The 26490-nt window shown below is 42.2% G+C and overlaps 2 protein-coding genes across 6 annotated transcripts in view; one reads left to right on the top strand and one right to left on the bottom strand.

The window, feature by feature from the left end:
* Positions 1–1022: 1022 nt before the first annotated feature.
* Positions 1023–9819, bottom strand: mrasb (muscle RAS oncogene homolog b). Of its 2 annotated transcripts, none has more exons than XM_072670987.1 (6): positions 9261–9819; positions 7049–7255; positions 3771–3924; positions 3260–3359; positions 3079–3158; positions 1023–1217 (listed from the first exon to the last, which is right to left on the bottom strand). In XM_072670987.1, the coding sequence occupies exons 2-6, from the start codon at positions 7239–7241 to the stop codon at positions 1118–1120; spliced, it is 627 nt and encodes a 208-aa protein (XP_072527088.1). In that variant the 5' UTR covers positions 7242–7255; positions 9261–9819; the 3' UTR covers positions 1023–1117. The 2 variants fall into 2 exon arrangements, with proteins under 2 accessions (XP_072527088.1, XP_072527089.1); XM_072670988.1 differs by lacking the exon at positions 9261–9819 and adding an exon at positions 8101–8119.
* A 1584-nt stretch (positions 9820–11403) lies between these two features.
* ptpn4b (protein tyrosine phosphatase non-receptor type 4b) overlaps positions 11404–26490 on the top strand; it is a 56138-nt gene continuing 41051 nt past the window's right edge. For 3 of the 4 annotated variants that reach the window (XM_072671056.1, XM_072671057.1, XM_072671059.1), the window contains exon 1: positions 11405–11833. The gene's annotated coding sequence lies outside the window, so the exon portion shown is untranslated. Of the gene's footprint in view, positions 11834–26490 lie in introns of all 4 variants that reach the window. The other variant, XM_072671058.1, reaches the window with a different exon arrangement.

Here is a 26490-nt window from a genome sequence, read left to right on the forward strand (position 1 = left end):
CCTCCCTTGGTAGGTATTAACACAAACGGTTGACCATGGCCATGGTTTTCTAGCAAAACAGATATTGGCTTGGATGTGTGTAGTTATTTCTGACATGCACCATTTGCATTTGAGCAGCGAATAATACCTATTCAACTTGTAGCTGAATGATTCCCCTGCAGGCTGATGCTAATGCAAGGCAATACCATTGTCTTTCAGCCGAGACTGATTTCCTGGTTCTTCTAATTTGGCTCCCAAGTGTGCAGGAAACTTCCCAACCCTATTAATGCAAACTCCACGACCAAAAATGTTACGGAGTAACATCAGCAAGATGGCTTTGAACTGAGCAGTGACTTCTGCAGAAAGTTGCACTCCTGAGCAGATGCTATTGGAATGAATGGAGATGTTCACTCCGCCTCTGTATGTATAACAAGTCCAAGTGTTTGTCTTTTTGACTCAAAGGCAGCCAATCTTTTTTTTCCAGTACAGGCCTCTAAGCTTCTCCACGGAACAGGCAAAAGCTCAGACATTCCGCATTAACGAATCCTTGTGCTGTTGAAGGATTACTTTACAATAACGGGACGGACGTGAGGTACAAACTCGTACAAAAACAAGGCCTCATTAGGAATGTCTTTGAGTTGTTCTCTGAGAGAGCCAGCAGTCAAACAGCGCTTGTTTCCTGGACTGTCTTGCAGGGATTCAACAGCCAGTTGAAAAGATTAGACGACTGGCGAATCAACAATAGATCATATACATTTTTTTTTTAGATAAGAAAGGGCCAAGTGGACCTTTATAACACTTTACCACTCACAACACTGACTGGACAGCGAGACCAAGGCTCGTTAAGTAGAACTCATCTCCTGAATTATCTGGACTACTGGACTAAAGTGAAAAAACTGCCCAGAACCCTGCTATATTATGTGTGTGTGTGTGTGTGTGTATATATATATATATATATATATATATATATATATATATATATATATAACCTGTGTGCAGTAGTATTACATCAGAGGGGCAGTGCATGTTTATATATGTGTGCATGTGGTGTATGTATGTGTGTGTGTGTTTTACGTGTGTTTTAACAGTCCGAGCCATCATCGCGTTTTTGACGTGCCCCGGAGAGAGGCAGAAACAGTCAGAGTAGGACACAGTGAAGCCTGGCCGAGCCTGATGGTCTGTCTGCCCGCCATTTCGTTTTCTTTTTCTTCTTTTGAGCCCTCTCTGGAATCTGTTGCCTGTAGAGAGTAAAAAGAGGGAGAGAAAGGAGGGAATAAACAATCTGAGTTAGCAGAGCGCTTAATATTTACTTACAGTACTGGAAGAACTAGGGATGTCCTGACCAGTTTAGTTTACCTCCTGATTCGATCCAAGTCTCTTAATGCTGAGTATGTGCTGATACCAATCCGATCTGATCTTTATGTTAGTATAAATAATACAGTCACACAGTTTAGATAAGATGAGCTACTGATTAATACTGAAGTAAAATCCTTTTATTTTTTTGTATTTTTTGTTTCTCTAATGAAACATTCTGGACTGAGTAATGCAAATGAGTAATTATTGTGCTCAATTTTCAGTGCTTGATTGACGTTAGGATGACGTTCATTGACGTGATCGTTAGGATTGGTATGATACTTCCAGAGAGTCTTCAAATCCTGTTCTTATACTCAACAACCATGAGCTCCTCTAAGCAGCTTGCTGAGGACTTCAAAAGCAAAGTAACTGATGTCTACAAAGCAGAGGTAGGTTATATATATAAAAAAAATGCTTCCAGCTCACAACACTGTCTGAGAGGTCATTAAGAAATGCCAGTTATGGGGAACTGTGTAAGTCAAGGAAAGAATTGAATCTGGAAGATGTAGAAAACCTGTATGCTGAACAAAAGGGCAAAGCCCCATAAGTCAATGTCTGAAGTACACAAATTACTATCTAGATAAGCCAAATGCACTACCCAATCCCTCATCTTCTCCCTAAAACAAGAAAGAAGCTTACAAAAGTTTCTGCACAGATTCCTGCAAAGTTTAGTGCTTCTCCTGCTCAAGCACACCTGATTTAACATGCACTCGTACCAGCGCAACACACACTAACACGTCACCACCATGTCTGTGTCACTGCACTGCTGAGAATGACACATATGATACCCCAAAAATACCTGCTCTGTGGTGGTCCTGTGGGGTCCTGACCACTGAAGAACAGGGTGAAAAGAGGGTAACAACGTGTACAGATAAACAGATGGACTACAGTCTGTAATTATAGAACTACACAGTGCTCCTATATGGTGTGTAGAGTTGATATCATGAACAATGAGTGAAGAAACAAGGATGCAGTATTACTATACTTTTTGATTATTCTTATTAATTAAGTTAATTTTAAGTTTCAGGTTTACTGTTACATCACATTAACACAGGTGTAAAGGTGAGTGAAAAACGTATTGCTTTGTCCCTCATTGTCCCTCAAAGTAGTAAAAACACAAATATACATAAAATAAGAAATACTGAATATATATATATATATATATACATATACATACACACACACACATTAACTTACACTGTAGACACGTTATTGCACTGCTAAACCCCCTAAATAGGCTATGTCCCGCCAGTGGGCCAGAAGTGTTATTACAAACTTCTAATACCAAAGAATAGCCCCACCAGTTTGTTCAGATGTCCCTGTACTTACTGAGTACAGATGGACCACAGTCTGCAATTATAGAGCTACACAGTGCTCCTATATGGTAAGTGGAGCTGATATAATGGACAATGAGTGCAGAAACAAGGATGCAGTATTAATATTATTTTCGATTATTTTACAAATACAATATATAAGTATTCTTTGAATGTCGTACACTAAATGACATTGCAACTGAAACACCGATCTGATATCTTCTCCTTGCATTTGAAACTTTCACATTTTGTTGCATCATCTTTAACGCAGAAAGACTTATTGCACACAAAGGTGTATTATACACATCTTGGGAATTTGGTAACAGAAGTTTGTAATTACACTTTCGACCCGCTGGCGGTCCAAAGGCTTTATGTAGTTATGTACCTATTCATACAACTGAATCTTTGAATCTCTAATTCAAACCTCACTCACCGAATCACTCTTACAAGCTCATGGAATGCTTTGTCAACATTCATAGGTGGATCCTTTGCACTTGTTTCAATATATGTAATCTGTCAAGAGAAGGCAAAAGCAGTTTATGCACTATAAATCAATCAAAACTTGGAAAATCTGGCAAAAAAAAAACCTAAAAAGGCAAAGATGAGCTACTCACACTATGCTTCATTGCCATCTCTCTCCCTTGTTCACTCGTGATTTTCCTCAAATGCACCAAGTCCACTTTATTAGCCACAAGAACCATGGGGAACGACTCCCTGTACATTCATGCACAGAACAGAAGAAGCGATCTTGTATTCAAATCTTTAAAATGTTAATAAGGACACACAGAATCACTGATGCGAAGCACCACAAGCTATTTAAGAACTAACTGTTCCCCCTCATGGAAGGTGAATCACTAGCCTGCTAACAGTCTGTAAGTGAGCGAGTGAGTGAGTTTGGCTAGGTGCATGAACTGTTTGCCTCTAAATGCACAGTGCTTTGAATTTATTTAAATTGTAGGGAGTATATCTGTTCTACATGATTGAGATACATTACAGCAACACAATTACTGCCAAAAGAGAGAAAACGAATGCCCATAATTGTGCTTGTGTAATTTAGTACATTAATGTGGAGACAATGTGTGCATGAGTGAATGAGCGAGTGAGTGAGTGTAAGTGGTTTCAGACCTATCTTTAACTCTCAGGATGAGCTGATGGAAGCGGTCCACATGCTCAAAGCTGGCTTTGTCCGTCACTGAAAAGACTATGAGAAAGCCGTCTCCAGTACGCATGTACTGTTCTCTCATAGCGCTGAACTCCTCTTGACCTGCTGTGTCCAGAACTACACACACACACACACACACACACACGCAAAAATTATGCCCAGAGTAAGCATAGACACACTCATATCCAAACATAAACGAACGTTAACACACTCTAACAGACACACAAAACAACAAAACCAAATCACACTTAGACACATATTGTTCCTGTCATGGAAAAATCTTGTATGTCCATTTTTACCAATTTCCACTTTTTTGCGTAATTCAGATGTAGCTTTGCCAATTTACACAGTGTCAGAATTTCATGATGATTCATGATGAATGGGCCAATAGAAATGCTCCAAAATAAAAAAATATCTTTTTATATTGACTTCCGATACAAGGTAAGAATGACTTTTTTTTTCCTTCTTCTGTTAAGTTGCCATTTTGAAAATGCAAAGTTTTTATATTTATTCTACAATAAAACCCTAAATACAAATATGGGGTCTGGTGGTCTCTAGTAAGATCTGGGGGCTTTAAGAGCTTATTTAACACATTTTAGGGATTCCTGGGAGAAAAAAAAACATTTAAACAAGAAAAATTTGCTTCACTTGAAACAGATAATAAACTCATGAACATCACACAATGTAAAATGCAATTTACTGCGTTAGTAAGTAATGGCATTTGAAAGGTACAGCAACACAGAAACAAAAGAGAATACACATATCTTAGTGTAGCATCATATTTACAGACACCTACTGTGTTTACAACTTTTTTGTAACATTCATTTCCACTTGAAAAGTTCCACATGACCCCTTTACACCCTGATCCCTACCCCCATCTCACCTTTTTTTAGAAATCTAACTTTCAGTCCTCTTTGAAAAAAAGGTTAACCACTTTTCTGATACTGAAGCCCTGAATATTGGCTTATTCTGATATCTGGTGTGTGTATATAATATATATATATATATACACACACACACACACACACACACACACACACATATATATATATATACACACACACACACACACACACACACACACACACACACACACACACACACACACAGTGGAGAAAAAAAGTATTTAGTCAGTCACCAATTGTGCAAGTTCTCCCACTTAAAAAAATGAGAGAGGCCTGTAATTGACATCATAGGTAGACCTCAACTATGAGAGACATGCAGCATCACATCCACGATTCAGCTAGATCATGAAACCCAGCAGCAGAGGTGTTAAGTAACGAAGTACAAATTAATAATATGTATAATATGTATAATACCTTAATAAAGTAGGAATTTTGGTTGTCTAGACTTTACTGGAGGAATTTTTTTCAGCTGACTTTTTACTTCTACTCCTTACATTTTCACACAATTATCTGTACTTTCTATTCTATTTTTCTTTTTTAAAAACAGACTCGTTACTCCTATTTCATTCCGGCTCGTCATCATTCAAAAAAAAAAAAAAAAACAAACAAAAAAAACTTATCCAGATAAATCGCACCATCCGGAAAGTGTGAATTTGATTGTGATTGGATGAGAAGTATAAACATGTACCATTCTGACACCCTAATCAGTTTGTAAGCAATCCATCACACCTGCACGTCACGCCCCACTCCAGCACGGACACAGCAGACGTATGTAGTCTAGTATGAAGATGTCCGTGGCAGAGACTCAAGAAACGGGAGTGAAATGTCCCAACTAAGCTCCAATTCCAATAAAGCTTATTGATCACACGCCTCTGAAGTTTGACTTTTTGCACCATTACAATACTTATATACAACTATATCATATTTTCCACTCCATGAAACACGTTAATGCTCAGTAGTGCACATAGATGCTCCTTTAATAGATCTGATATTACTAAAATGAGCAGATATGCAGCTGAAACAGGCAGCCTAATGCATCCCAAAAGTTTTCAATATTAACATTTTAATATAACATTATAGTTATTATGGCATTTAGAAAAATGTTTTTTTGGGGGAGGTGGGGTAGTGCACAGGCGTGGCCTAAGCTTTTGGCATTTGTTTTCCTTACATTACATTACTGTTATTTTATACTTTAAGTAGTTTTGAAACCAGTACTTTTACACTTTTACTTGAGTAAAAATCTTAAGTTTAACTTCTATAGAAGTCTTTTTAAATCCTAGTATCTCCACTTCTACCTGAAAAATGAATGTGAATACATTTTTTTTACACCTTTGCCCACCATCCTAATATTGTGTAGGTCCCCTTCATGCTGCCAAATGGACTCCACAAGACAAAGCCAGCATTTACCTTTTCAGCAGTTTGTACTGCAGTAGGTCTTCTGTGGGATCGGACCAGACTAGCTAGCCTCAATGAGCCTTCCATGAGCCCTTCGTAATCGGTTCACCAGTTGTCCTTCTTTGAACCACTTTTGGTATGTACTAATCACTGCATACCAGCACACCATAAGAGCTGCTGTTTTAGCCTTGTTAAAGTGGCTCAGATTCTTACACTTGACCTTTTCTCCCAGTTCCAACACATTAAATTCAAGAACTGACTGTTCATATATCTTACCTCTATGACAGGTGAACAAAATTGTAACAACATCATCAATGTTTCAAAAACTTCACCTGCCAATGGTTGGATGCTATGGCTGATCAGTATATGATGAAACAGTGAACAAACTCCTTGACGTTTGTCAAAATGCTGTAGCTGCTTGTACACTATGCTATGCTATTGTCAGAGTAACAGTGATTGCACAAGTGAATTTATGTTGCTAGCGAAAGTTCAAAACTTAAATTACATTAAATATAGGTCAAATAAAGTAATTTTCACTTTCTAAATAATTGCACTTGCTGTGCAAGATCAGTCATTATAAATGTGTTCGAATTCCAATAAAATGACAACTAATTAAATATAAAGCAATTATAATTCTATGATCATACCAATACATAATACATAATTACCAAATATATTAAAATAAACCCCAAATTTGTTCCAGAATCAGATTAGCCATTTCTTATTTTCCTCCAATAGCCATTCCAGCTCTTTTTTTTTTTGCTAGTACCAGTCAGATAGCGATGCAGGGTTCAAAAGTGGGCTCTTTAGATTAAAAACCCAACACTTCAAATCCTCACCCTTATAACTACATAAATGTATTAGTTTTGCAGTGCTTACCAAAGAATGTATAGCAGTCATTGAATGGTAAGCCTGCAGTTTGAGGTGATAAATCCACTTACCATCCAGAATAGCCCACTGTCCATCTATCTCAGTGTGCTTGAGGTAGGAATCCTCGATGGTGGGGTCATAGTCCGGGACGAAGATCTTCTGAAAGAACTGGATGGTGAGTGCACTTTTGCCCACGCCTCCATCCCCCACCACCACCAACTTATAGGTGGGCAGGTTGTCCCCGGGAACAGCGCTGGTCGCCATGGAGACTGCTACACCTGCAGCACAGAGGGGAGAATGCTGTAAGGCTGGTTGCTGTTGCTCTGGCAGTCACCCACATACACATGCAAGCACACATGCACACAGAGAGAGAGAGAGAGAGAGAGAGAGAGAGAGAGAGAGAGAGAGAGAGAGATGACAGACCCGAACACTTTAAAGATGGTCAGAAAATGGATACGAGGGTACTATAATGCCGCAGCCTGGGAGAACGACTAACCACTCTGGAATAAACGCTGACCGAGGCCTTTTCAGGCGTCTAAAGAACAGCATTATGGGCTCACACATATAGGAAATATTGATTAGACCAGCCACGTGGATTACAAGGCAGCCAGATGAGGGATCTGTATGACCATTTGTTTAGTCTGACAGAGGTTCTTCAGTGAAATTTCTAGTCTTGATGATGTCATTTCAGTGCATGGTATATGGTCAGTGAATGGTATATGGTCAAACAGAGCTGTTGTGGGGCATCTTTATTTCCTACAGGACACCCCATTTATTTTTCCATGGAGAAATCCAGTCTTAGGCCCAAGTCTTGGGCTTGACAGCAATTACAAAATTACTTCAGGCGTCTATTAGCTAACGTACAGTGCAGATGTGTGCAAAAACAGCCAATTAAAAACTGAAGGAATAATAATGACAATATAATACTTCTACTCAGGTCAAATTCTGCTAGGATTGGGCCAAAATTGATATGATGATTTTGAATCTGTGCCATCTCTCTCAGCTTTGCAGATCCTCGTCTGGTTTAATCTCAATACCCTACCATCAGTGCTCAAAAGAAGGGCAGGAGTCTACAGAACTGAAGTCAGCCCTGGTAGCATGTGCAGATGTTAGTTTCACTTACAACAGGTCAAAACAGATCTGAGGCAAGCTGTGTATGTGGGCCTGGAGCTGGCCCACAACCGAGGGAAATGCAGAGCTTCCTTGGTTTCTGGGTATGCCTGGCGATCCGATCCCAGCTTTACTGCTACACTAAAGCAGCGCTTCTTCGATATTTCCAGGCCGTTGAACAATGGCCTGAATCCGGCTGGACTTCAACATCCCAACAAATTCCAGACTGACTGAGTAAGCACTGCAGTATGGAGCATGTTGGCTGCTGCTGCTGCTGCTGCTGCTGCTGCAGAAACCCTTCATCCCCACACACAAAACATACAGCTCCGCACAGTGACATACAGTACATACAGTCGCAAAGACAATAGGGCGATGAACACAATGTGCCCGGCACACGCGGCGATGGTTCTGCACACAGGACTCAGAGACAATGAGACTTCACCTTGTAAATGGCAGAAGTCAGGCTGATACTGTAGCCAGCAGCCTAAGCGACAGTGAAGGTCTGGCTCAAAACAAGTGCACAGAGCAGTGTGAAGTGACCTCACCTAGTCTACTCACACACTGACTCCAATGATATCTCTCTGGGTGCCTGGTTACACCACCACCACCACCACCACCACACATGCATGCATGCATATTTCTGATGTGATCAGCTCTGTTTAAACTGGTCCCCGGCCAGATTCATGACTCTATAGTCCAGCCATGTTTAAGTTTGACTTGTTTCCTTCCCATTTCCAGTCAGGTCTACCATATCAAACCCTGCTTTCATAAGCGGCTTCGTTTTCAGGTCACTTTGTTCGAGTCGAGAAGAAGAAGGAGAAGGAGAAGGAGAAGGAGAGGGAGAAGGAGAGGGAAAGGGAAAATGAGAGGGCTGTGGACCGTTTCCTTCACCAAGAGAGGAAGAAATCGCTCGATGAACGCCCTTCTTTTCTGCGCTTTCCCGTCATTATCAGGCTGGTTCAGTTCCTTTACGTCGAGGACAACACTAAACTGTACCCAAGTGTGAAAGACGAAGCCATATTAGTACATGAGGAGATTTTTCAAACGCCCACATCGCTGATAAAAACACAAGGCTTTCATCGCCCAGCAATCACTGAGATAGCTAGCTAACGTCCCCATTAGCTGTCAAAGACAACGACAGGGTAATAAAGCACAGACTTGAAGACACATTACCGTTCAGCGAGAAGACACCACCATATGCGAGCGAGAAAGTCCCTTTGAGCGGATGAAGCAGCCGACATTACAGTGGAAATGCAAACGAGCAGACCGTGCACGCGTCCCGCGGTCCAGCAGCGTCGCCTCCTCCACACGCCGACATTAGCTTCATTTGCTAAAACTAACTGTTTCAGTTCCTTACACCTCAACAGGAGTTAGCTACAATTTACAGAGATTTACACAGGAGGGGTGGGGGAGGCGTTAACTTTCCGCGGCAGAGGCCGCGCTTTCACGGAACCTTCGACACTCGCACATTTTTGGATTTATGTCCCTACAACTCGTACAGCTCCTCGGACAGGCTTCAGATGCTCGTCTTCGATCATAATAACGAGGGAAGGTGCAAACGGCGGAGCCGGCCACCCCTCTGACAGGCGAATGGGCCGCTCCACTGTCGGAGCTCGGTGGGTTTAAAAGGAAAACATATGAGCAGACTTCACACTTCGGAGAAGAAGTGCAGAGCTCAGATAGGCAAGAGGAGAAACAACGGGCTGCTGCCTGTGAAGTGACTTACATTTCCCCTCACCCGGATGTTTCGCGTTTACTCTTTTTTTTTTTCTAAAATAAATAAATAAATATAGAATTTGCATGTCAAATAATACTGATAATAATACTACTACTAATAATAATAATGTTTGCAGCCTTTCTTTCAGTCATTTTAATCGAAGCACAAACTAAATGAAACCATATATAGACTAGAAATTATTTTCAGCATTTTTCCAGAATAAACAATCGATATCTATCTTAATCATTTTGCTGTGATGAGGAGGCAGAAGAAGCGTTTGTTTGAATGGTGTGCTCTCCAGCCTCACTGAGCCTCACACACACACACACACACACACACACACATACGTCTTCTTCTTAGGTAGGAGTGGTTGCCTAGTAACTAACCAGGCTTCTCCCAGAATCCTCTCCTTCTCTCTGTAAAGCGCTAGAGACAGAGACCGCTCTTAACCGAGACCACCGTGCAACGTCTACCGCTCTCGGCCTTGTGGAAATGACTGCCCTCACAGGCTGAAGTCAAATGAGAAGACCACACTAAAGACCAGCGACAGATAAACGTCGGTTGTGTCCTAAAATAATTCCTCCACTGAACAATGGAGCTGCAAGGGCACAAAGTGTCATGCGTTGGTTTGCCTATAGATGGCGCTGGTGCCACTGTAATTCACTTCAGTGGCTGTTCAGGAAACGTAACGAATGAGGTTGGGCGTTATAATGTATGTGGACCACAACGGTACTTCTGGGAATAGACCTGGGAGAACACTTAATATTTATTAATATTTATTAATGGAGGAACACTGCGCTCAAAAGTTGTGAAAAGAAAAATAGTAAGGGCAGAGAATGCAACTCCATGTTTTTCTGAGGATAGTTTCGAGATTTAAGATCACCTGGATGTTTGCATATAGGGGAAAGGGAATAGAGCACAGTATGAACCCAAGGACTGTTTATTGAAGAGTTATAAGAAGGGAACCTGATCTGTGACCTGTCACATTTTTAAATATGCTACAGGACATAGACAAGCCAGACAGACTGATGAAATAAAATAATAATAAAAAAAAAACACAACAGGCACAATTAAAAAAACTGAATGTCTCATACAGTCCCCTGATCTTAAACAAGCTGTACATGCAAGATGAGTCAAGAATATCTCAGATGTAGATGTCTCTGTTTGCTTTTTTTTAGACTACTTTTTGGTTGAAAATATCTTGTATATGGTTCTATTTAGCACCTGAATGGGTTCCACTATTGTCATGAGTTAAAGAATCCGCAAAATGTATATATTATTATTATATGTAAAAATATATATTAATATAAATATATACGTATATTTAAATATGAGGTATTTTTAATTACTATTTTATTAAAAAGTGTTGACATATATATATATATAATTTAAAAAATCTTTTTTTAAACTAACAGTAGGAGACGACTAATAAAATATAGGGGATACACTATATTATTGTATTATACATATTTTCAGTGACAGAATAAAGAAAGAACATAGACATTTTCCTTCCTTCATGTGCACCGCCCCCACGCGCGGCCCCGCCCCCCCCGTCCTCGGGCCTATGAGAGCGCGCGTGCGGTGCGGTTGCGCCATGTTCCCGCCGCGCGCGCTGCTGTGCTGCTGCTAAAGCGCCGCTGCAGCTGCGCACGAGCGCGGAGAGTCCAGCACAAGCCGCGTATGCGCGAGAGATCGGATCCAGAGCAGAGCAGAGCAGAGCACAAAACCTCGCTCACAAATTGACACAAGTCGAGCCCCCACAAGCAGACCACCAGAGTGAGGAGGGGGGGCAGTCTTCATCTCCTGCGTTGCTCCTAGTCTTCCTCCCTTGGTGTGGGGAGGAACCGTCATCATCACCGTGAGGAGGAAGGGCCCCGCCGGCCCTGGAATACGACGGCCATGTCTCGGCTTTGCAGCGCGTGAACAGCAGCGCGTCTTTCCCTCACTCCTTCTGCTACCGCCACCACCGCCATCATCATCCTCCTCCTGCTCCTCCATCCTCTGGACTCTCTCGGACCTGTATATGACGGTAAGCTCGGCTGTTCTTGATTCAGCCAATTTGCATGAAGCCCGGTCCTAGTAGCTTTTGCATGCACGCGGCGTTTTCATCCGAAGCTGCAAGGTGCACAAGCACGCAAAAGATGCGGCTATTTGGCAACCCACCTTTCCACTTGTGATGATGCGCCCTCAGCGTAGCTGTTAATACGGGCTACATACCTTGACTGACCAACCCCCTGCACACCCGCACACACACACACACACACACACGCACATATTCACACCCCCTGCGTTCATTCTTCCTTTAGCATGCAGGGAATTGCCCGCTGTCCTCTTTCAGCACGCGTGCTTACATGCATTCCAACTTCTGCATGCATGAATTGCATTGCAATGAATGCATGCATGCATGCATGGCCACGTCGTTGCATCTGAAAAGCCTCATAAGCCTCAACAGTCTTTCTTGCCTGCTCCTGTCAAACGGCACATTTACCCAGCCAAAAGAGTTACGTAACCGCCGTGACCGTTCTTGCATGCCAACAGAGACAGATTCTCCACAGACGTGGAGCAGCTCGCCTATGGCCGCTGCTGGGGTCCAGGAGGTTTGGCTTTCATTGTGTTTCGGACAGCACGCATCTTTCAGCCCAAGCGATGACATCACCCCCGTTCCCTGCTCCTCCATTTGTTCACGGCTAGGTGCGCACTCTTCCCGCAGCACCTGCCCCCTTGGCCTTCCGTCGCCTGTAGTAGGAAGGCTGGAGCGGACCCCCTGTTTTATCGCCCTTGCCTACATTCAGTGGGCCGGTGATTCAGGGATCGTTCTGTCGTTTTGGCCTCTGTTGCTACACGTCAGGCAGGAAGCGGCTGGCATAGCTGTGATCTGTGAAAAAACCTGCTGTGATGGGTTGCGAGCGTAGAAATACTGCTGAATGTTGCTGACACCGGTGCCCCCTGATGGAGTGGGCACCAGTTGGTGGCATGTCCATCTAGGAGTGGGAGATCGGACAATATGAAGATTATCGAAAGCAATTACGTCATCATAAGCTTTTCTGAATGAAGCTGAAGTTGGCTTCGCATTCCCAAGCTTCTTCAACGAATTGTACCGTGCAGCAGTTCTGGTCATTCTGGACACATAGATGGCAGGGTGTAACTGCTGCACCTTTTAACGTGAAATGTAGAATTAGAAAAAGAAGCCGAGGACTAAGAAGCTAGTTTCCGACTTGTCTTAGCATATCGTTTGGACTGGAGAACCGCAGATCAGTGGTGCCCGTGTGACATGGCTGTCTAGCAGCGAAGTCTTGCCCCATTGTGTAGAAGTCACGAGATTGAATCCCTATGAAATCCGCTAGCTCGATTTATTGACAAATACAATCTATCAAATATTGCTCAGATCTAAAGAGATCTGTCCTATGCCGATTAGGGGTGTAACAGTACACCGAAGTCACGGTTTGGTTCACACCTTGGTGTGGGCGCAACAGTTCAGTACGAGCTTGGTACCACAGGAAGAAAGCCGCACCCCCCACAAATGCATAAGGCATTACATTTCTTGTACAGCCTGAAGAATACTAAGCAGTTACAAAAAAAAAATTAACACACTGTTGCAATCATATTTTTTGTAGAGGAAGAGGCAAGAGGTCACAATTGCCTGCAACATTACAAAAACATCTGTTATAAAAGTAAGAAATAAACAGAACAATAAAAAAAAGAAAAGATCAAACTCATTCGAATCCCAGATTATGCCGCCTGCCATCAGCAGCTGGAGCCTAAGAGAGCACAATTGGCCTAGATCTATCCAGTTAGATAGATGGCGCCCCCCATCAGTGTGATGCTGGCCGGCACAGGTGTCTGCTAGCTGATGCATCAGTGCTTTCCTCAGAGCGCGTTGGTTGCCCGGGGACGTTGCCTTGGCGACAGTTTTAAAAGAGGCAGTGGATTGTGCACATTTCGGAAGAGGCATGTGTCAGTCGTCTAACACAATATCAGTATGTTCCCGTATTATCATGCGTCCCTAATTTGAACACTTTGTTTACATGTGTAAAGCCTACGCACCCTGACTTCGTGCTTTGCATATTTTGTAAACTCTTGCTTAAAAATATGACTAATAAAAATGATCCTTAGCATTTTGCTGTTAAGATTTCAGAATCCTCCTCGTTGGCGGCTTATTTCCTGTTTCAGTGAGGGAAAGCTAGCTGGAAGGATAGATGGGGGGCATGGTGCACTCATTTGTAGTTTGCACCCCCTCTTGGGGGACTTAAATCTCACAGTGTGTGAGTGTGGGTGTTTCTTGGAGGGGTGGAGGAATGTATGTGTGTATTGTGAAAGGAAGCTTTACAGATCTAGGTGATATATCTCCATCACCCAGCCATAATCATGCAATTTTCAGATTTTAAAAGTCACAGTGGGCATCCTTGCAAAGCGCAGGCATACACTCTATACATGTTTACATACACTATAAGAAATTATGGTTCTATACAGTGCTAAAAGGTTTTTTGGCCCTTTTTGGTGCTGCATAGAACCAACTATATAGAAGTGAATAACCATTGATTCATCTTATTTTTGAAGAACCATTTATCCAGGCAATAAACCCTCAAAGCACTGCTTGCCTTTACTAAAGAACATTTAAAAAACCCTTGGGCTTTTCTAATTGTGCAAAAATTGTTTAGTGCCTTGTGCACCCTAACCAGCTCCCTAATTACGCCCACTAGCTAAAACACCCCCTATTCACATGATGCTACCGGTGCTGGGAAGTTGAAGGCTAGCATGCGTTTCCTCGCAATAATGCACGAGTCATGTGAAGCGAGCCAACTGCATCTTTTTACGACAGCTGAAGGTGCTCGGAGGAGTGCGCTAACAGTCAGTTCTGTTACATCAGCTAACAGAGGTCTATGCTGGCTAGCATCGTGCAAAGGCGATGTAGAGAGAAGGAGGGTCTCCCCACCCACCTGGAGGGGCCGAGGCCAATTGTGCTTTTTGGAACTCCCATCATTTAATGGGGCAAACCTGCATATCTAGGTTATTTTGTCCGCCGATCCGAGTCTCTTAATGCCAAATATCAGGGCCTCCACTTGGTTCTGAATGTGCTCTTCAGTGCTGGTTTGAAAACAAAGAAAGGCGTGCGGTTCTCCCCCTAGTAAAACAGAGCGTTTCAGTGATAGTTTTAGGGTTCAGATATTATGGTCTGTTTTCATGTTCCACTGTAAAATAACTCCACACTGCAGACGCTCAACTCTTTTATTTACCTTCTGAGAACATCCTCACTGCTGCCAGCTGGGCAATAATATCAATCAGTGGTCCCTTGAGGGCACCAGATTGTGCTCTGAACACCGGACTCGGAACTGGATTGGGATTAAAATATCTGCAATATCTCTCCAATATACATACTGTTCAGTCCATAGTGTGTAAATGTGTTTGCCTGTAGTTTCTCACATAATCCGAGGGGGTTTCTTAGAATGCAAAGTGTCCAACACGCATTGTAATCCAACAGTAGCGTGATTGCAGGTACCTGTCTCAGCATAGCGGGTTAAATTAGGGGATTAACCTTTTGCCCCTGTGCGCTTCTGCCGCTCCCCAGAACACAAGCAAGATATGCTGGCTTTGGCATTACATTGAGAAGCACATTAACGGATTAGAATCACCGCCAGCGATTGCTGCACTACATCATGTTATATATTAATCATGTTATTTATTTTGAAAGAGGGGAGCGCGGTTGCTCACGATTGGCGGTTTCCTCTATGGCAGTTTTTGTGTGACGCGATCGCTGGCCTTCGGTGTTACTGGGCGCTGTAACTGTGTAATACTTGAAAATTAGAGGAAACTAGAGTCTTAGAGTCTAATCCGTTGCCTGAATCTTAACTACAGATTCCTATTGATATGCTTTGTTAACAGACAGATTCTATTGTTAGGATCCTTTCATGTCTTTGCAGTCAATTCGTTTGTGAAAGTGGGTGACAGAGTAAGCATTTGGAAGTCATTTATATCCCACAAACACGTGGCCTGAGAGGAAAAAAAAGAGCCTTGTCCTTATTCCACAGTTGCAAGACTGCATTGTCTTTTGACAGCACTCTGAAACTGCTTAAGAGTGCATTTCCTATTAAAATAAACTGATAGCAGACACATGAAGGAATGTGAATTGTGTTTGTTTGGTGAATTAACAAAGCATACTGATGTGAATGCTTGCAATATGTTTATGCTCTGTTACATAATGCATCCTAGACAATCAGAAGAGGATCTCAGTTCACTTGTTTCTTTCAGCATTTATTTTATTTCCAGTCAAAACAGACAAATTATGCAATTTTCAGATGCAGGGAAAAAAAAGCAAAAACAGACCCAATAACTGAATATAATATAAAAAAAATAAGTATGTAGTGCATTGGTCCTTTACTATTATGTCTTCTCACCATATAAATAATCCCAAACACATTCTGTAATGCTGAGGTCTAGGCTTTGGGGTGGCTAGGCTATTGGTATGAGAGGTTTAGCTTTCTATTTTTTGTACCTTTCAGATCCAAAGACTTTATAAGGAAATATCTCCAGAATGCCAGATAAGTAAATGTATAAATGTAAAGTGGCCTCTGACTTTTACACAGTACTCTGCGCCTGACTATAATGTCATATGCAGCCCATTTGGCTGTTTTTGTGAAGGAGATGTCTTTACCATTAGAGTTTGCTGCTGATTGGCAGTAACCCAGCTAAGAGGTCACTGTATGCCTCCTAAAAGGTCATATGGTGTGACCTCCTGTTGTTTGGACAGCTGTTCTTTTAAGCCTTCCAAATGCTCGCCCTGTGTAAAAGGCTCGCTTAAACTGAGGATAAAGGCTTGCGAATGTAAAGTGACAGCAGGAAATATATTAGTGCTTTTCATTCGAGGTTACTGATGTGCTTCTGATCACATTGTTTGACCTTGGAAGTGGAGGCCACTTTGAGTATTTCACTGATCTCTTTCTGCTTTTATACCGTTTCTGATTGGGAGGTCAAGATTCGATTAGATTTGTGATATTTTATATGTCAAACATCAGATAAACAGCACTTAATGCTTTCGTCTTTGAGAGAGAGAGAAGAAATTCAAGCTCTACTCTCGCGTCAGATCTAAAAACAGGTGCTTCTGTCCATCCTTCAGCTGTCAGAAGAAGACTCAGCGCTGTGGGTCTGAAAGGATGTAGAGCTGATTAAGAAGAAAAGCTAATAGACGATAGAGCAGAGCACAAACAAAGAAGCTGCTGGTGTTTTCAGAACGCTGCACCGACCACTCTAGAGTCCAGACTTCACCATCATTAAATGTGTTTGAGATTACTTGGACAGTGAACTTCTAAGACTGAACTTTGTTATGCTTCTGGGTAATCAGTCAATATGTTGATATGAGAACTCCAGAAGCTTCAGCTGTCTAGTTTGCAAATTTTTTTTTATTTTATTTTTTTTTCTTTTGTCAGCGTGAGCTTCTTGATCGGCTCTGCATCCTGTCTGACCCACAGTGGAGTTGTCTTTAGATCTGAAAAATAAAAAAGCGAGGTCGATTTTTTTTCTACCTCTCTTATCTCAACATTCCCCTTCAACAAGTAAGTCGTTGCTGTCCAGTGGAAAAATGTTCTTAACTTTAAATAGAAGTCAGTGTAAAATAAGGGTCTATTCCAAGTTATTCAGAGCATTTCTATTGGTGTATTAATCCAGCATTATTCACAGTGTACAGAGCAGCTACAGGGTTTGAACAATGGAGAAAACTAAAATTGGACAAACATTGACATGTTTATCAGCTGTGAAGTAGAGTATCTTACATCTGATGTCCTAAGAAATTAAGGAATTTCTGCGTAATGACTACTTTGATTAGCAACTAAAAAAATTAATTGTGGTTTTGGATTTTTGGACAGTAATGTGAGCATTGTGTATTGTGAAACAACCTACCACTTATGGGATTGACTGCTAAATCAAGTATTAATGGTAACTTCTTATATTATCACTTGTTTTGAAAAGTTCACTAGCTCCGATTTACTGAATATATATCTATATAGTTCAAAAGAGCGCCACATCATATATGCAGCTTTCTTTTTTCTTTATATATATATATATATATATATAAAGAAAAAAGAAAGCTGCATATATGATGTGGCGCTCTTTTGAACTTTTTTGTGTTAAATAAATAATTACTTTAATTATGTATTAATCTGCTGATTATTTTAGACATTCTTCTGCATTTTTTCCCAAAACTGGTGTTAAGCATACACACTATGATAACCATATTTTTCTTTTTACTATGGTATACCTAAAACTGGTATATGACTGCAACCCTAGTTACCCTGATATGATTCAGTTATTCTTTCTCCTACTTGAATGTACCCGAATGGAAAATAGGTAACAGCATGTTTGGAGAGTGTTAGGAAAACCATTCTTGGGATGTTGGCTCTGTTAGTAGAGCTTTGAAAGAGCTCTGGTAAGCTATTGGTGAACGGTCAGAAAGTGCAATCTGTGCAGAGGAGGTTCAGCAGCTGACCCGGCATGATCTTTGCTCACTGTATGCGTGCTGAGAATGCATCAAGCCAGCGTTCCAGGAAAAAGAGTTTGTGTGAAGGCCTGGCCATAAACCATCACCCCCTAATGCCCCGTATTGAGTTTGCTGCTACTTGAAGCTACCCTAACAGTAGGAACTGTTGCTTACGTCACTCAGCCAGCATGCGTCAGCCAAAGAAAAACGATTTGCTGTGCCGACAGTGATGATTCACTGGTAGAGAAAGATTTAAAGATTTAGCACCGAGTTCAGCTACATTGGTTTATGCTTTTGGTCACACCAGAAGAAGTGAAGAAGTAAAATGTATTTTGTTTGAAAACCAGATCACATCTGCCTTTATTCATTGTGGCTTTGGTCAATATTCACCACCTGGAAATGCATTTTATTTACTTATAGACAATAAGGTCGAACATGTCCAACTGCATATAGACCCAGAAGACATACAGGTTTTGTACAGCAAAACAATATATTCATAAATATTGTCAAATATCCAAAAGTTCAGATTCTGACTGAATGGATTTACACTTTAATCAGTACCTTCAAACAATATGCATTTTTTTTGGAAACCAAAAGTGAAAGTTATATTCAACCTGAGCTCAACTAATGTTTCACAGATGATATTGGGATTATTTCAATCTTGTTGGGTTCAGAAATATATATTAGACATTATATGTATATATAAAAAAAATATATATAAAAAATTCTTTTCCAAGTCCAAGAGTGACTTCAGGTAACTTGATTGAAGTCAAAAAACCATATTAGATTCAAGGTAAGCAAAAACATTTGCTTAATAAATCATCTCAAATCCTACACTCTACAGACCAGTGTGTTATGTTTGATAGGTTATAGGCCCCGATCTATTTAACCTTTACTACATTTTAAGCTGTTTGTGTATAGGATCAGCTAAGTTAGATAAATATCATCTGTTTGCGGAATATATAATATTAATTAATTAATAATATAATAAAATATACATATTTATGCTGCAAATTGTCTCTAGCTATATATATTTCTTGAGACACATTTAAATATATATATTTTTAGGATTAATAACTGAATTATTCATCTAGTAATCCTGGGTCAGGGTTGGAAGTTAAGTTATGGAAATATCTGCTGCATTGCAGTATTGAACCTTTGATACAGTTGTTGTAAGTTTTTACACACATCAGTGACCATCTAAATAATATCTGGTCAGCGGTGGCCTACCTGCTTATAGTTGACTTACTATCTTAATCTTGCCGGTGCTGTTGAGCATCTGCCTAGACCAGATGGTAATGATGGCGGTGCGTCTGGAATATTACAAGATTAAATATATACAAGTTTAAAATGAGATCTGGTTACTGATACAAGCTGTGATGCCGTTTGTTTCGGCAGTAATCTTGGCATGGTGTCTGTGGCAAATGGATCTGACAAATTTAGTAAGTAGATAAGCTTACAATGTCCCAAATGACCCGCTGTGGTATAGAAGTGAATGTGCATGCCCACATATTTTTTCCACACTGACGAAAATCTGAAATAGTGCCATTGTGAGGGGGCAGTAGAACGCACACAAATAGAATGGCCAGTTTTCAGTTAAAAAAAAAAAAACTCATTGACTTACACTGGAAAGGGAACATGAAGCATGATGACATAATAGAAAAATCTTATCAGCTCAGTTTGGAGACTTTCGGATCCAGGGGATAAATTGAAATATAGTCATTTGCAAATACTTTTAATTTCTGGTTCAATCACATTAAGTGATTAAGTGAAAAAAATGTTAGCAACTGTCCTCTTTTTAATGCACATTTATTATTCATATTTATGTGATCAAATGTGGCATGTACAAACATCATGACAGAATTTATACGTTGTCAAGAAGAGGCACAATGACTTCTGGTCATGTCCAACATCGCTACCTCAGTGAAAGCACACAGACTACTGGACTCGTCCAACATCGCTACCTTAGTGAAAGCACACAGACTACTGGACTCGTCCAACATCGCTACCTTAGTGAAAGCACACAGGCTACTGGACTCGTCCAACATCGCTACCTTAGTGAAAGCACACAGACTACTGGACTCGTCCAACATCGCTACCTTAGTGAAAGCACACAGGCTACTGGACTCGTCCAACATCGCTACCTCAGTGAAAGCACACTGGCTACTGAACTCGTCCAACATCGCTACCTCAGTAATAGCACACAGACTACTGGACTCGTCCAACATCGCTACCTTAGTGATAGCACACAGACTACTGGACTCGTCCAACATCGCTACCCTGGTGATCGCACCATGGCTACTGGACTCGTCCAACATCGCTACCTCAGTGATAGCACACAGGCTACTGGTCTCGTCCAACATCGCTACCTTAGTTATAGCACACAGACTACTGGACTCGTCCAACATCGCTACCTTAGTGAAAGCACACAGACTACTGGACTCGTCCAACATCGCTACCATAGTGATAGCACACAGACTACTGGACTCGTCCAACATCGCTACCTTAGTGATAGCACACAGACTACTGGACTCGTCCAACATCGCTACCATAGTGAAAGCACACAGGCTACTGGACTCGTCCAACATCGCTACCTCAGTAATAGCACACAGGCTACTGGTCTCGTCCAACATCGCTACTTTAGTTATAGCACACAGACTACTGGACTCGTCCAACATCGCTACCTTAGTGAAAGCACACAGACTACTGGACTCGTCCAACATCGCTACCATAGTGATAGCACACAGACTACTGGACTCGTCCAACATCGCTACCTTAGTGATAGCACACAGACTACTGGACTCGTCCAACATCGCTACCTTAGTGATAGCACACTGGCTACTGGACTCGTCCAACATCGCTACCTTAGTGATAGCACACAGACTACTGGACTCGTCCAACATCGCTACCTCAGTGAAAGCACACAGACTACTGGACTCGTCCAACATCGCTACCATAGTGAAAGCACACAGACTACTGGACTCGTCCAACATCGCTACCTCAGTGAAAGCACACAGACTACTGGACTCGTCCAACATCGCTACCTCAGTGAAAGCACACAGACTACTGGACTCGTCCAACATCGCTACCTCAGTGAAAGCACACAGACTACTGGACTCGTCCAACATCGCTACCTCAGTGAAAGCACACAGACTACTGGACTCGTCCAACATCGCTACCTCAGTGAAAGCACACAGACTACTGGACTCGTCCAACATCGCTACCTCAGTGATAGCACACAGACTACTGGACTCGTCCAACATCGCTACCTCAGTGAAAGCACACTGGCTACTGAACTCGTCCAACATCGCTACCTTAGTGAAAGCACACAGACTACTGGACTCGTCCGACATCGCTACCTTAGTGATAGCACACAGACTACTGGACTCGTCCAACATCGCTACCTTAGTGAAAGCACACAGACTACTGGACTCGTCCAACATCGCTACCTTAGTGATAGCACAGACTACTGGACTCGTCCAACATCGCTACCTTAGTGATAGCACAGACTACTGGACTCGTCCAACATCGCTACCTTAGTGATAGCACAGACTACTGGACTCGTCCAACATCGCTACCTCAGTGAAAGCACACAGACTACTGGACTCGTCCAACATCGCTACCTCAGTGAAAGCACACTGGCTACTGAACTCGTCCAACATCGCTACCTTAGTGAAAGCACACAGGCTACTGGACTCGTCCAACATCGCTACCTTAGTGAAAGCACACTGGCTACTGGACTCGTCCAACATCGCTACCTTAGTGAAAGCACACTGGCTACTGAACTCGTCCAACATCGCTACCTTAGTGAAAGCACACAGACTACTGGACTCGTCCAACATCGCTACCTTAGTGAAAGCACACAGACTACTGGACTCGTCCAACATCGCTACCTTAGTGATAGCACAGACTACTGGACTCGTCCGACATCGCTACCTCAGTGAAAGCACACAGACTACTGGACTCGTCCAACATCGCTACCATAGTGAAAGCACACAGACTACTGGACTCGTCCAACATCGCTACCTCAGTGAAAGCACACAGACTACTGGACTCGTCCAACATCGCTACCTCATTGAAAGCACACAGACTACTGGACTCGTCCAACATCGCTACCTCAGTGAAAGCACACAGACTACTGGACTCGTCCAACATCGCTACCTCAGTGAAAGCACACAGACTACTGGACTCGTCCAACATCGCTACCTCAGTGAAAGCACACTGGCTACTGAACTCGTCCAACATCGCTACCATAGTGAAAGCACACAGACTACTGGACTCGTCCAACATCGCTACCTCAGTAATAGCACACAGACTACTGGACTCGTCCAACATCGCTACCTCAGTAATAGCACACAGACTACTGGACTCGTCCAACATCGCTACCTCAGTAATAGCACACAGACTACTGGACTCGTCCAACATCGCTACCTCAGTGAAAGCACACAGACTACTGGACTCGTCCAACATCGCTACCTTAGTTATAGCACACAGGCTACTGGACTCGTCCAACATCGCTACCTTAGTGATAGCACACAGACTACTGGACTCGTCCAACATCGCTACCTTAGTGATAGCACACAGACTACTGGACTCGTCCAACATCGCTACCATAGTGAAAGCACACAGACTACTGGACTCGTCCAACATCGCTACCTCAGTGAAAGCACACAGACTACTGGACTCATCCAACATCGCTACCTCAGTGAAAGCACACAGACTACTGGACTCGTCCAACATCGCTACCTCAGTGAAAGCACACTGGCTACTGAACTCGTCCAACATCGCTACCTTAGTGAAAGCACACAGGCTACTGGACTCGTCCAACATCGCTACCTTAGTGAAAGCACACAGGCTACTGGACTCGTCCAACATCGCTACCTCAGTGAAAGCACACTGGCTACTGGACTCGTCCAACATCGCTACCATAGTGAAAGCACACAGACTACTGGACTCGTCCAACATCGCTACCTCAGTGAAAGCACACTGGCTACTGGACTCGTCCAACATCGCTACCTCAGTGAAAGCACACAGGCTACTGGACTCGTCCAACATCGCTACCTCAGTGAAAGCACACTGGCTACTGAACTCGTCCAACATCGCTACCTTAGTGAAAGCACACAGACTACTGGACTCGTCCAACATCGCTACCTCAGTAATAGCACACAGACTACTGGACTCGTCCAACATCGCTACCTCAGTGAAAGCACACAGACTACTGGACTCGTCCAACATCGCTACCTTAGTTATAGCACACAGGCTACTGGACTCGTCCAACATCGCTACCTTAGTGATAGCACACAGACTACTGGACTCGTCCAACATCGCTACCTTAGTGAAAGCACACAGGCTACTGGACTCGTCCAACATCGCTACCTTAGTGAAAGCACACAGACTACTGGACTCGTCCAACATCGCTACCTTAGTGATAGCACAGACTACTGGACTCGTCCAACATCGCTACCTCAGTGAAAGCACACAGACTACTGGACTCGTCCAACATCGCTACCTCAGTGAAAGCACACTGGCTACTGAACTCGTCCAACATCGCTACCTTAGTGAAAGCACACAGACTACTGGACTCGTCCAACATCGCTACCTCAGTGAAAGCACACTGGCTACTGAACTCGTCCAACATCGCTACCTCAGTGAAAGCACACTGGCTACTGAACTCGTCCAACATCGCTACCTTAGTGAAAGCACACAGACTACTGGACTCGTCCAACATCGCTACCTCAGTGAAAGCACACTGGCTACTGAACTCGTCCAACATCGCTACCTCAGTGAAAGCACACAGACTACTGGACTCGTCCAACATCGCTACCTCAGTGAAAGCACACAGACTACTGGACTCGTCCAACATCGCTACCTTAGTGAAAGCACACAGACTACTGGACTCGTCCAACATCGCTACCTTAGTGATAGCACACTGGCTACTGGACTCGTCCAACATCGCTACCTTAGTGATAGCACACAGACTACTGGACTCGTCCAACATCGCTACCTTAGTGATAGCACACAGACTACTGGACTCGTCCAACATCGCTACCTTAGTTATAGCACACAGACTACTGGACTCGTCCAACATCATTTATTGCAAACTACATGTTTTTGTTTACTAAGTGTTTTGTCAGCATTAAACTAAAGGCAATATTCACCACCTTTGTTGTTAACCAAATTAGCACTGTGACTATAATGATGATTTCCATTTGCGCCTCAGTGTGACCTCAGGCATTAGTTAGCATGATGCTAACTGTGTAGTGCACCCCCACCCCCTTTAGAACAAATTACCACTGATTCATTGCTAATCGCAAATGCTAATTGCTGTTATGTTTTTGTTAGCATCAAGCTAACAGTGTTATACATCTCATTTAGCCAAGATAAATCAGTCGTACACACAGGACAATCCAACTTCTTTATGTGGAAGTGTTTACATGATGTTGGGAGGCATAAAAAAACTATAATGCATTGTTATCAACAAGTATCTCTAAAAATGCTAATGTGGGACAATGCTAACAATGCTAATCAGGGACATAAAAAGTGGGACATACATTGCTTAGATTCACCATAAAACACCAGTGAGGGATTATCAAAAAAGGTTAACTGGTAAACTCTGAAATCTTTAGCTAGCGTGGCTAATCTTTAACATTTTTCAGAATGTCAGAATGTTAATGGAAAGTTTAACTGGAGTGCGCTAAACTTGGGTTTGGCGTAGAGCTGGGCAGTATGGCAATATTTTATCGTATCGTGAGACATTTTGTTGATCGTGATACACAGTACGCATATTGAGAATATTGAGGATACTGTTAGTGCTTAATAAACATTGATCAGCAGCAGGATTCATTACTAACAGTGTAATTAGATTGGTTTAATTGGATGAAGTGCAGCAGATGTTGAATACAAATAACTGTATTTGGTATGGGAGAGTTTTTGAAAAGTATTTTTTTTAAGAATCTGTTAAATCGTGAAAAATGTATTTAAATATTGTGATGTAGTTTTATTACCGTATCGCCCAACCCTAGTGTGACATCATTCATGATCAGTGTTTATTAACAGCATACTGTGTATCACGATAACAATTTTGATTACAGTATGATAAAACATTGGTTTATTGCCCGGTTGTATGGTTCATGCTAGTAGCACCACAGTTTTCTACTAGTTCAGTAAGTTGTGAGGTGATCATAGGTGTGAGTATAGGGAGTCTTTTACAGTGGATTTGAACGTGGCTCAGCGGATCAGATTTTAGAAACGGAACTGTCCGTTTTATTATTACGAATTTAGAATATTGTCCTGATTTCTTTCACAGTATTACCTGTAAAATGGACACTAAACCATAAAGTTCCACAGCCTTTCTCTGGCATGCCTCTGTTGTAATTGCCTGTGCATTGCGTAAGTGTCATGTTTGGATTTGTACCTATAGAACGAGATCTAGGATAACTGCCACGTCTGTGTGTGTGTGTGTGTGTGTGTGTGTGTGTGTGCGTGCGCGCGTGAGAGAGAGAGAGTAAGAATATGTGTTTTCCAGAGATGAACTAGCATGCACTGCAGTTTCACTGTTGACTGAATCTCTTTAGGTGGAGCTGAGACTAATGTTTGCCTGGAGTGTTTGAACGTAGCTTCAAGTGCACGTGTATGTGCATGTGCATGCACAGCCGTGAACATGTGTGTTTTATGGGAATGTGTGAATTTTCTGTTTGTGAATTCTCTGTGGATTTATATGCACACAGTACTCTACAGTTCTAGGCCTACCACGATTATTGCATTATCCTGATCAAGTGTTCAAGCTGATTACAGTGATTTCTATAGCTTTCACAATCACATGTTTACATTGTGCATGCATTTTCATCAGTTCAGAGGCAAGTATGGCAGCATGTCATGGGTCTCTCAAAAGCTACAAAACATCTGATTGATGAGAGCAGGTGTGAGAGAACAAGATAGTTAATCAGTAGGGTTATACGACTAGGGGAATTGTTGGCAGATGCCAATGTCTGATACAATATTTGTCATGTACACTCACTGAGCATTTCATTTGCACAACCTGTACATCTACTCATTCATGCAATTATGTGATCAGCCAGTCGTGTGGCAGCAGTTCAGAGCACACAATCATACAAGATACAGGCCAGCTGCTTCAGGCAATAGTCACATCAACCCATCAGAAAACTATGATCTTAGTGATTTTGAGCATAGCATTATTGTTAGTACCAGAAGGGCTGGTA

The sequence above is a fragment of the Salminus brasiliensis genome, chromosome 25 (assembly GCF_030463535.1).
Source record: "Salminus brasiliensis chromosome 25, fSalBra1.hap2, whole genome shotgun sequence".
In the NCBI taxonomy this organism is placed as follows: domain Eukaryota; kingdom Metazoa; phylum Chordata; class Actinopteri; order Characiformes; family Bryconidae; genus Salminus; species Salminus brasiliensis.